Here is a 12524-nt window from a genome sequence, read left to right as displayed (position 1 = left end):
TTATTTATTTCAACTTCTCGGAGGTATTAAAATATAATAAGAAAAAATCACTAAAATTTTCCACGTAAGGCCTGATATGGAATCATATCAGGTCCAACGTAGAAATTTTTAGCGATTCTTTCTTATTATTTTTTAACACATCCGAGAAGCCAAAATAAATAATAGATAGAATATTTGAATTCCCTGCAACCTCAGATGCAATCAGAGCTCTTTAGACTCATCAATAGATTTTAATCGAAACCCATTGATGAACCTAAAGAGTTCTAATTGCACATATTTCAGTCCTTGTAGATTTCTAGGGTTGCAAGGAGTTAAACGGTTGCAAGGAGTGTTAAAATAGTTTTAGAAGAATAAATAGTTTTAAAAGAATCGACGTGTAAAAAAGAGGAAAGTAAAAAGAAAAGAGAAAAGAGAAGAAAAGTTATATGGATAAGAGAAAAAAGAAAAGAGAAAGAAGAGAGAAATGAGTAAGAAAAAAAAATAGTCAAATTCATCATGAGATATAATAAAAAAAATATTATAAAAAATATGTCATTTGATAAATAATAAAATAATATAATCTTTTTTTTTTTTTTGATAAATTCAAAAACTTAAATACGTCTGTCAATGAATTGCTGTATAAAATTTCGTATAAATGAGGGACGGAGCCAGGAGGGGCAACTTTTTGAGCACCAACGTTAGGTCGAAAGATCTACGGCCGTCGTTAACATCAAACGACACAGTTTGGTTTACAGAGCGAAAATAACAATGTTTCGACGTCTCTGCGCCGCCGTCCACAATCGACTTCAAGTGACTGCCACTCTCGGCCATCGTCGGACAGCCGCCCCCTCCTGCCCACACTTTCTGGGATTCGTCAAACCCTATTCTGCTTCCTCCGTCGGCGCCGACGATCCCTCATCCCTGACCGCTTCCTCCCTCATCAGATCGTGCGGGATCTCCGACCGTGCCGCCCTCTCCATCTCCAAGAAAGTCCAGCTCGACACCCTCGACAGAGCGCTCTCGGTTCTCACCCTCCTCAAGGACTACGGCTTCCACGAAGCGCATCTCGTCCGCCTCGTCGACCGCCTTCCTCGTGTCCTCGTGATGGACGCCGAGAAGACCTTGAAGCCAAAGTTGGAGCACTTCCGCAGGATCGGCCTCGTCGGAACCGCCCTCTCAGAGATCCTGTCAGCTAGTCCCGATCTGCTCAGACGCAGCTTAGAGAAGCGATTGCTCCCCAACGCTGAGCTCCTCAAATCAATTTTGATAACGAATGCGAACCTTGTGAGTGCCATAAAGAACTCACTTTGGTTGATGGCCTTAGACATCAGAACCAAAGTGCTTCCCAAGGTCGATGCTCTGCGCGCACACGGCGTGCCCGATGATGTAATCTGTGTGCTTTTGACCCGTTACGGTGACGCTTTGGTGACAGATACAAATCGATTCAATGAGGCCTTTGACAAGATCAAGAAGATGGGAATCTGTCCGAAGAAAACTACTTTCGCCCGTGCACTCGGGATGCTTGCTATCTTGCCCCAGAAGAAGTGGGAGGAGAGACTGGAGACCTTGATGGGATTGGGATGGTCACAGGATAATGTCTTGGTGGCCTTCTCAAAACAGCCTCATATTGTGTGGATATCGACTGAGAAGACAAGGAATACTGTGAAGTTTCTGGAAGAGAAGCTGGGATGGACGCCGGAGCGCACAGTGAAGAATCCAGTTGTTCTCTTGATGAGCCTGGAGAAGAGGTTGATGCCCAGGCATGCTGTCCTGAGCATTCTCATGCACAAAGGATTAATCAAGACTGGCTTCATAGGGGATCATTTTCTGATTTCGAACGAGAAGTTCATGATGCAATTTGTGACCAAGTATCAAGAGAAAGCTCCAGAAATATTCGAAGTTATCAAAGGAGTGAAATCATGTAGATGATAACAATGTGCTCTAGACAAATATACTAACAAGCAAACTCATTCTGTAAGACAAGCCTTACACCATCCCTCGGGATGTTCTGAATTGTTCAGTTCTTACTTGTTACATGCATCTTTGCTTGGTTTTTTGTTGTTGTTGTTGTATTAGCTTAAACTCATTTTATGGCATGTTTCTTGTTGCTTAGAGTATGATCGAGGTGGATACTATTAAGCTTTTGAAAGTTGATTTTTGATCCAAGGAATTAGTTAGTGTCATAGAGAAACTTGCCATGTTTATCCATTGTGGGAGGAGCTTGGGCAATTGTTCTTTGATCATAAGTTCTTACAAAGGGCAGTCCGATGCATGAAATATTCTTCAATGCAAGGTTCTAGAAATAAATTTATTTTACACATTTTTATCATACTTTGTAAGAGATTATTTCCATGATGACCTCTAGGTCATTCAAGCTTTACCGCTCCATCAAGACTCTTTCAATGAGCTCTTACATAAAAAATAGTCAAAGTGCTTCAAAATGTTGATAATCAATTTGTAGGTCAACATAAGTGTGTATCCCATCCAACTCAGATCGTTTCCATCTGTCTAACCTACGATCAATCCTTGATTGATATCTAGCAATCCACTGACCTTTAAGTCTATCAAAGAAACTTTGACAAAAATAAAGTGGCTATTTGGATGATGATGGAGTCAGATGGGTACCAATATATGAGAGAAGACTCTGAAGTGGAATTGATCGACTTAGAATCTAGAGGTAAGTCCGTTAATAAAACTTATTTTTTAACATTAGAACTTCACGAATTTAGATATGTAGAACTAAGAAAGGAGATGAGTTAGAACATCTCCCTAAAGGCAAAAGAGGACAAATCAAACTCCGAAGCTTCTCTCGACAAAGACAAAGAAGCTTTTTTGGTAAGAAAGTTTTTAAAAATTTTAAAGTATAACAATTTTTATAAGAGACAGGCAACAAAATCCTTTTGGAATAAGAGAAAAGTTTGGTGACATAACTATCAAGAAGAAGGACATATCAAAGATAATTGCTGAAAGTTGAAAAGCAAAGGAAATGACAAAGGGCCAAGCAGATCCAAACACAAGAACCTGAAAGCAATGTGGGACAAGTCTTTATCTGAACCCAAGCTAGAAGAATATGCTAGATTAGCACTGATGATAGATCACCAAGAAGACATCAAAAGTTCATCCGAAATGAGCATCGATGAAGGAGAAGATACGTGGAAAGAAAACAGCGATGAAGGGGAAACAACAGACTATGAGAACAACCCAGTTAGTAAGGTATGCTCCTTACCTCTTGAAAAGTTGTACTAGTTTATAAAAATGTTGTTTAGAAGTATGTATAAATTAAAAACAAAGCATGCACAATTAAAAAGAGAAAATACTGAATTAAAAATTATCTTAGCAAAAGCATGTTTATTAGAAGACTATGATAAATTGAAATTTGAAAATAACAAATTAAGAGATCAAATAAAGACATTAGAAAATAATTATGCATTATCAAATGGTTAAAATTTTAAAAATTTTAAAGGGTCTAATTGGTATTTTAGATTTCATAAGGGATAAATTAGAAAAGTAACACTAAAATATATTCCAAAAATTATCTTGTTAATTTAGTAGATACAAATTTATATTTGATATTCAAATCATGCTTAGCCTGATTTAATTTATTTTTATGCATGCTAAAATAAAAACTTAGTTTAATCCTTTTTTAGTAAAATTAATTATTTCATAAAGCTACTATTCATATTTTTTTGTTGAAATATGTTTTTGTGATGATGAAATTTATTTTATGCTAGATTAAATATTTTTGAGATTTTTTGAAGATTATATAATGTTTTATGAATTTTTGATAAAAATGTAATTTAAAATTTAAAATTTTTCAAAGATGAATTTTAAAAAACCAATTTTTTGGCTAATTATTACCGTTGTAATTTGAACGTTGAGAATAATCAGTAAGATTTTTAGATGACAAATTCTATTTTTAAGAATTTAAATTTGAAAATAATTAATTTAGATTAAAATATTTATTTTAGTCAAAATACAAATATATTTTTTAGAAAGAATTTTTTCCTGCTCTAAATTTTAATATTCGACCATAAGAATTTTTTCCTGCTTATTTGGAAAGGCTCGACACCGCACTGTTGTTGTCTCAGTGGTCACAGATCTGCATTGATGGTGTGAATCGAATGCTCGTCTTTATAGACAATTGTTCATTACATGATTACTTAATTTGTAATCTTTATTGTTCTCTTGTACATATTACCCAATATGCTCAGCTTGAATCAGTTGAGACTATGTATTCGTTTGGAGCATTTCCAGTCGCAATGTAGCTTGAAATAATTCAGCTTTTTATAAACTAGTAATCAGTTTTGTATCGACAAGGAAGACTCAATCGCTTGCTGTTGTTTGTAATATGGTGAATTTTAACTGCAGTAAGATATGGGTTGCTCATATATCTGTGAGCTTGAGACTCGATGTTTACTGGAGATTTATATGTGATTGATAAACTTGAAATAAGATGTTAGTGATGGCCGATGGGTTGCTTCCTGTTTACTTGTAATTCTATAAATGAAGGACGAATTATGGTTTGAATCCTAGTTATGGCGTCTTATATGTACGACAAACTTAAGAGGCCGTTTTGGATGGACTAATATATGTACGACAAACTTCCTTGTGTGGCTCCTCTGAGTTGGCGTCGGCGTCTCCACCAATCGTAATCAGGCAAGGTTTTCCTCTCACACCATCCCTTGAGATGATCTGAATTGTTGAGTTGTTTCATGCATCTTTGCTAGATTTTGCCGTGTTAACTTAAACTCAGTTTATGGCATGTGGGATGAATACTATTAAGCTTTCGAAAGTTGATTTTTGATTGATCTAGTTAGCTTCCTATAATATATACTACAATATATAATGCTTTTAAAAAGAGGGATAAGGAAGTAAACGTGGTAATCGTTTTCCAAAGGACACGTATATTTTTAAATTTATTAAAAGACGTACATTACTTTAATATTTATAAAAAAAATGTACATTTTAAATACTTTTTTTATTTTATCCTTCTAACAAATTTAACTTTTTCTCTTTTCTCTTTTGTTTCTCACTCTTTCTTCTATGCATGCAACCAATCTTATTTTTCCTCTCCTCTCTTCTCCTTTCTTTTTTTTGCATGTGTATATGCATAACATAGACCTGATATACTAATCATATCAGGCCCACGACATTTAGAGTTTAGTTGATTTTTTGATAATATTTTAATATATTTGTAGAAGTCGAAATAATTAATAAATAGTATATTTGAACTCTTTGTAATTCTAGAAATCGACAGAAATTGATCGATTATTTATTATCGATTTCTAAGGAGGTGTAAAATTATAATAATGATGAATCGACAAAAATCCTCATACGTGGGCCTGATATGATTAGGAGATTTTTTTGCTGATTTTTTATTATATTTTAACACATTCTAGAAGTTAAAAATAAACAATGGATATTATATTTGAATTCCTTGCAACATCAGAAATCGACAGAAACTAAAATGGGCACAATCAGAGCTCTCTAGGTTTATTAGTGAATTTTATTCAAAATCTACTAATGGACCTAGAGAACTCCAATTGCGTCCATTTCAATTTATGTCGATTTCTGACGTTGCAAGGAATTCAAATATGTTATTCATTATTTATTTTAATTTCTAGAATATGTTAAAATATAATAAAAAAATTAGCAAAAATCCCATACATTGGGTCTGATATAAACCATATCAGACCCATGTTGGACCTGATATGATTCCCATGTTGGACTTGATATGATTCCATATCAAGCCCAACGTGGGCTTGATAAATTTCAAAAGTGATAATCCAAGAAAACCTGTGATTAAAGATTTTAGTTTTGAAGATGACAGGCTTATGCATGGAAATTGGGCAAAGGAACCCAATTTTATTCTTCTATTCTTCAGGATCCTTGCATTGTCTCACAGTGCAATTCCTAAATCAAATAAGAAAATTGGTGGCTTTACTTATGAAGCTACATTTCTTGTTGTTGCCAGGGAATTTGGCTTTGAGTTTTGTAAGAGGACTCAATCTAGTGTATTCATTAGGGAGAAATATTCATCTTCTAAAGATCTTATTGAGAGATAACAATTCAGTTTGTATATTTTAATCAATAAATTTTCTTTTTTTACAAAGACCTTGGTGACTTGATATTTTGTTTTGACAAAGAAAGTTTAAGATTCTAAATATGTTGGAATTCAATAGCAAAAGGAAGAGAATGTCTGTAATTATGTGTGATGCAAATAGAAAATTTTTCCTTCTTTGCAAAGGTGGTGATAGGTATGTTTAACTTTTATAAAAAAGATTTTTTGTTTTGTGACTATAGATGTAGTTTGTGTGAATTATGTCTTTAGTTAGATCGGAAATCACATCATGTAGGTAAATACGAATTGAATTGTTACTAGTATTTGATTTTTTTTTTTTTAAAAATATCTTTATTGAGCATCATCATATTTTGGTTTTTGGAAGGTCTTAACATTTAATTAGGAAGAATCGACAAAAATCCCAATGCGTGGACCTGATATGACATATTAGACCCAACGTAGGCCTGATATGGAATCATATCAGGCCCAATGTATAGAGATTTTTGCTGATTCTTTCTTATTATATTTTAACACTTTCTAGAAGTTAAAATAAAAAATGGATATTATATTTGAACTTCTTGCAACATCATAAATCTACAGGAATTGAAATAAAAGTAATCATAATTCTCTAGGTCCATCAGTAGATTCTGATCAAAACTCATTGATGGACCTAGAGAGATCCAATTACATTCATTTCAGTTCCTATGGATTTCTGATGTTGCAAGAAGTTCAAATATGTCATTCATTGTTTATTTAGCAATTTATTAAAACATGTATTTAGGTTTTCGAATTTACTAAAAGGCGCATGCTACTTTGTTATTTACCAAAGGGCGTACCTTTTTATAGTGTTTTCCCATTCTACACTATTGACAAAGTTAACTGTTTTCTTTTTATTTTATCTGTCATTTCTCTCTCTCTTCTCTTTCCTTCTATGCATGCAACATCTCTTCTCTTTCCCCTCTTCTTTTTTTCTTTCCTCTCTTTACAATGCTCTTCCTATACATACATGTATGATAACGTGAACTTAAAAAGCCTCATGAGAAGCCAATTCTTCTAAAGACATTTTAACACCCCTAAGAAGCTAAAATAAACAATGGATAGCATCATTTAACTCCTTATAACCTTAGAAATCCATAGGAACTGAAATAAGTACAATTGAAACTATCTAGGTCCATTAGTAGATTTCGATCAAAATCCATTGATGGACCTAGAGAGCTTCGATTGCGCCCATTTTAGTTCTTATGGATTTCTAGGGTTGCAAAAAGTTCAAAAATACTATCCATTGTTTATTTCGACTTCTCGAAGGTATTAAAATATAATAAAAAAGAATCATCAAATTCTCCACGTTGGACCTGATATGGAATCATATTAGGTCTAAAACGTGGGCCTGATATGGAATGATATCAGGCCCACCGTAGAGAATTTTGATGATTCTTTTTTGTTGTATTTTTAACACCCCGAGAAGTCAAAATAAACAATAGATAACATATTGAACTCCTTGCAATCCTAGAAATCTACTGGAACTGAAATGAGTGCAATCAGAGTTCTCTAAGTCCATAAGTGGATTTCGGTGGAAACTCACTGATGGACCTAGAGAGCTCCGATTGTACTTATTTCAGTTCTTGTGGATTTTTGGGGTTGTAAGGAGTTCAAATATACTATCCATTATTTATTTTGATTGCTCAGGGGTGTTAAAATATAATAAGGAAGAATCGCCAAAAAATCTTCACGTTGGGCCTGATATGATTTTATATCAGGCCCAACGTGAAAATTTTTGATGATTCTTTCTTATTACATTTTAACATATCCGAGGAGCCGAAATAAATAATGGATATCATATTTGAACTCTTTGCAACCCCAGAAATCCATAGGAACTGAAATGGATGCAATTAGAGCTCTCAAGGTTCATTAGTGGATTTCGGTCAAAACCCATTGTTAGACCTAGAGATCTCAGATTGTATTCATTTCAGTTCTTGTGAATTTTTAGGGTTGCAAGAAGTTCAAATATGCTATCTATTGTTTATTTTGGCTTCTCTGTTGTGTTAAAATGTAATAAGAAAGAATTACTAAAAATCTCTATGTTGGGCCTGATATGATATATACCAAGCCCAACGTGGGTCTGATATCATTCTATATCAGGCCCAACGTGGAGATTTTGAAGATTCTTCCTTATTATATTTTAACATCTTCGAAAAATTAAAATAAACAATGGTTAACAAGGAACTCTAATTGCACCCATTTCAGTTACTATAGATTTATGGGTTGCAAGGGGTTCAAATATATTATCTATTATTTATTTCAACTTCTCGGAGGTATTAAAATGTAATAAGAAAAAATCACTAAAATTCTCCACGTTAGGCCTGATATGGAATCATATCAGGCCTAACGTAGAAATTTTTAGCGATTCTTTCTTATTATTTTTTAACACATCCGAGAAGCCAAAATAAATAATAGATAGAATATTTGAATTCCTTGCAACCTCAGAAATCTACGGAAATTGAAATATGTGCAATCAGAACTCTTTAGACTCATCATTAGATTTTAATCGAAACCCATTGATGAACCTAAAGAGTTCTAATTGCACATATTTCAGTTCTTGTAGATTTCTAGGGTTGTAAGGAGTTAAATGGTTGCAAGGAGTGTTAAAATAGTTTTAGAAGAATAAATAGTTTTAGAAGAATCGACGTGTAAAAGAGAGGAAAGTAAAAAAGAAAAGAGGAAAGAAAAGAGAAATTATATGGATAAAAGAAAAGAGAGAGAAATGAGTAAGAAAAAAAAAATTATCAAATTCATCATGAGGATAGAATAAAATAAATATTATAAAAAATATGTCATTTGATAAATAATAAAATAATATAATCTTTTTTTTTTTTTTGATAAATTCAAAAACTTAAATATGTCTATCAGTGAATTGCTGTATAAAATTTCGTATAAATGAGGGACGGAGGGGCAACTTTTTGAGCACCAACGTTAGGTCGAAAGATCTACGGCCGTCGTTAACATCAAACGACACGGTTTGGTTTACAGAGCGAAAATAACAATGTTTCGACGTCTCTGCGCCGCCGTCCACAATCGACTTCAAGTGACTGCCACTCTCGGCCATCGTCGGACAGCCGCCCCCTCCTGCCCACACTCTCTGGGATTCGTCAAACCCTATTCTGCTTCCTCCGTCGGCGCCGACGATCCCTCATCCCTGACCGCTTCCTCCCTCATCAGATCGTGCGGGATCTCCGACCGTGCCGCCCTCTCCATCTCCAAGAAAGTCCAGCTCGACACCCTCGACAGAGCGCTCTCGGTTCTCACCCTCCTCAAGGACTACGGCTTCCACGAAGCGCATCTCGTCCGCCTCGTCGACCGCCTTCCTCGTGTCCTCGTGATGGACGCCGAGAAGACCTTGAAGCCAAAGTTGGAGCACTTCCGCAGGATCGGCCTCGTCGGAACCGCCCTCTCAGAGATCCTGTCAGCTAGTCCCGATCTGCTCAGACGCAGCTTAGAGAAGCGATTGCTCCCCAACGCTGAGCTCCTCAAATCAATTTTGATAACGAATGCGAACCTTGTGAGTGCCATAAAGAACTCACTTTGGTTGATGGCCTTAGACATCAGAACCAAAGTGCTTCCCAAGGTCGATGCTCTGCGCGCACACGGCGTGCCCGATGATGTAATCTGTGTGCTTTTGACCCGTTACGGTGACGCTTTGGTGACAGATACAAATCGATTCAATGAGGCCTTTGACAAGATCAAGAAGATGGGAATCTGTCCGAAGAAAACTACTTTCGCCCGTGCACTCGGGATGCTTGCTATCTTGCCCCAGAAGAAGTGGGAGGAGAGACTGGAGACCTTGATGGGATTGGGATGGTCACAGGATAATGTCTTGGTGGCCTTCTCAAAACAGCCTCATATTGTGTGGATATCGACTGAGAAGACAAGGAATACTGTGAAGTTTCTGGAAGAGAAGCTGGGATGGACGCCGGAGCGCACAGTGAAGAATCCAGTTGTTCTCTTGATGAGCCTGGAGAAGAGGTTGATGCCCAGGCATGCTGTCCTGAGCATTCTCATGCACAAAGGATTAATCAAGACTGGCTTCATAGGGGATCATTTTCTGATTTCGAACGAGAAGTTCATGAAGCAATTTGTGACCAAGTATCAAGAGAAAGCTCCAGAAATAGTCGAAGTTATCAAAGGAGTGAAATCATGTAGATGATAACAATGTGCTCTAGACAAGTATACTAACAAGCAAACTCATTCTGTAAGACAAGCCTTACACCATCCCTCGGGATGTTCTGAATTGTTCAGTTCTTACTTGTTACATGCATCTTTGCTTGGTTATTTGTTGTTGTTGTTGTTGTATTAGCTTAAACTCATTTTATGGCATGTTTCTTGTTGCTTAGAGTATGATCGAGGTGGATACTATTAAGCTTTTGAAAGTTGATTTTTGATCGAAGGAATTAGTTAGTGTCATAGAGAAACTTGCCATGTTTATCCATTGTGGGAGGAGCTTGGGCAATTGTTCTTTGATCATAAGCTCTTACAAAGGGCAGTCCGATGCATGAAATGTTCTTCAATGCAAGGTTCTAGAAATAAATTTATTTACACATTCTTATCTTGCTTTGCAAGAGATTATTTCCACGATGATGATCTCTAGGTCATTCAAGCTTACCGCTCCACCGAGACTCTTTCAATGAGCTCTTACATCAAAAATAGTCAAAGTGCTTCAAAATGTTAGGATAATCAATTTGTAGGTCAACATAAGTGTGTATCCCATCCAACTCAGATCGTTTCCATCTGTCTAACCTACGGTCAATCCTTGATTGATATCTAGCAATCCACTGACCTTTAAGTCTATCAAAGAAGCTTTGACAAAAATAAAGTGGCTATTTGGATGATGATGGAGTCAGATGGGTACCAATATATGAGAGAAGACTCTGAAGTGGAATTGATCGACTTAGAATCTAGAGGTAAGTACGTTAATAAAACTTAATTTTTAACATTAGAACTTCACGAATCTAGATATGTAGAACTAAGAAAGGAGATGAGTTAGAACATCTCCCTAAAGGCAAAAGAGGACAAATCAAACTCCGAAGCTTCTCTCGACAAAGACAAAGAAGCTTTTTTGGTAAGAAAGTTTTTAAAAATTTTAAAGTATAACAATTTTGACAAGAGTCAGGTAACAAAATCCTTTTGGAATAAGAGAAAAGTTTGGTGACATAACTACCAAGAAGAAGGACATATCAAAGATAACTGCTGAAAGTTGAAAAGCAAAGGAAATGACAAAGGGCCAAGCAGATCCAAACACAAGAACCTGAAAGCAATGTGGGACGAGTCTTTATCTGAACCCAAGCTAGAAGAATATGCTAGATTAGCACTGATGATAGATCACCAAGAAGACATCAAAAGCTCATCCGAAATGAGCATCGATGAAGGAGAAGATACGTGGAAAGAAAGCAGCGATGAAGGGGAAACAACAGACTATGAGAACAACCCAGTTAGTAAGGTACGCTCCTTACCTCTTGATAAGTTGTACTAGTTTATAAAAATGTTGTTTAGAAGTATGTATAAATTAAAAACAAAGCATGCACAATTAAAAAGAGAAAATACTGAATTAAAAATTATCTTAGCAAAAACATGTTTATTAGAAGACTATGATAAATTGAAATTTGAAAATAACAAATTAAGAGATCAAATAAAGACATTAGAAAAGAATTATGCATTATCAAATGGTTAAAATTTTAAAAATTTTAAAGGGTCTAATTGGTATTTTAGATTTCATAAGGGATAAATTAGAAAAGTAACACTAAAATATATTCCAAAAATTATCTTGTTAATTTAGTAGGTACAAATTTATATTTGATATTCAAATCATGCTTAGCCTGATTTAATTTATTTTTATGCATGCTAAAATAAAAACTTAGTTTAATCCTTTTTTAGTAAAATTAATTATTTCATAAAGCTACTATTCATATTTTTTGTTGAAATATGTTTTTGTGATGATGAAATTTATTTTATGCTAGATTAAATATTTTTGAGATTTTTTGAAGATTATATAATGTTTTATGAATTTTTGATAAAAATGTAATTTAAAATTTAAAATTTTTCAAAGATGAATTTTAAAAAACCAATTTTTTGGCTAATTATTACCGTTGTAATTTGAACGTTGAGAATAATCAGTAAGATTTTTAGATGACAAATTCTATTTTTAAGAATTTAAATTTGAAAATAATTAATTTAGATTAAAATATTTATTTTAGTCAAAATACAAATATATTTTTTAGAAAGTATTTTTTCCTGCTCTAAATTTTAATATTCGACCACAAGAATTTTTTCCTGCTTATTTGGAAAGGCTCGACACCGCACTGTTGTTGTCTCAGTGGTCACAGATCTGCATTGATGGTGTGAATCGAATGCTCGTCTTTATAGACAATTGTTCATTACATGATTACTTAATTTGTAATCTTTATTGTTCTCTTGTACATATTACCCAATATGC

The 12524-nt window shown here is 34.7% G+C and overlaps 2 protein-coding genes across 2 annotated transcripts; both read left to right on the top strand.

Annotated features, from left to right (window-relative positions):
* Positions 1 to 747: 747 nt before the first annotated feature.
* On the top strand, positions 748 to 1908 carry LOC122040408 (transcription termination factor MTERF2, chloroplastic-like). The gene has a single exon (XM_042599723.1). The coding sequence runs from the start codon at positions 748 to 750 to the stop codon at positions 1906 to 1908; it is 1161 nt and encodes a 386-aa protein (XP_042455657.1).
* A 7508-nt stretch (positions 1909 to 9416) lies between these two features.
* On the top strand, positions 9417 to 10241 carry LOC122040407. The gene has a single exon (XM_042599722.1). The coding sequence runs from the start codon at positions 9417 to 9419 to the stop codon at positions 10239 to 10241; it is 825 nt and encodes a 274-aa protein (XP_042455656.1).
* Positions 10242 to 12524: the final 2283 nt, after the last annotated feature.

Source organism: Zingiber officinale, chromosome 2A (genome assembly GCF_018446385.1).
Source record: "Zingiber officinale cultivar Zhangliang chromosome 2A, Zo_v1.1, whole genome shotgun sequence".
NCBI classification, from domain to species: Eukaryota; Viridiplantae; Streptophyta; class Magnoliopsida; order Zingiberales; family Zingiberaceae; genus Zingiber; species Zingiber officinale.
Note: the sequence above shows the minus strand (reverse complement) of the source record. Positions and strands in the feature narration are given on the sequence as shown.

Bases quoted from the DNA above. Each gene is read 5' to 3' on its own strand.
- LOC122040408 (XM_042599723.1), top strand. From the start codon at position 748: ATGTTTCGACGTCTCTGCGCCGCCGTCCACAATCGACTTCAAGTGACT.
- LOC122040407 (XM_042599722.1), top strand. From the start codon at position 9,417: ATGGACGCCGAGAAGACCTTGAAGCCAAAGTTGGAGCACTTCCGCAGG.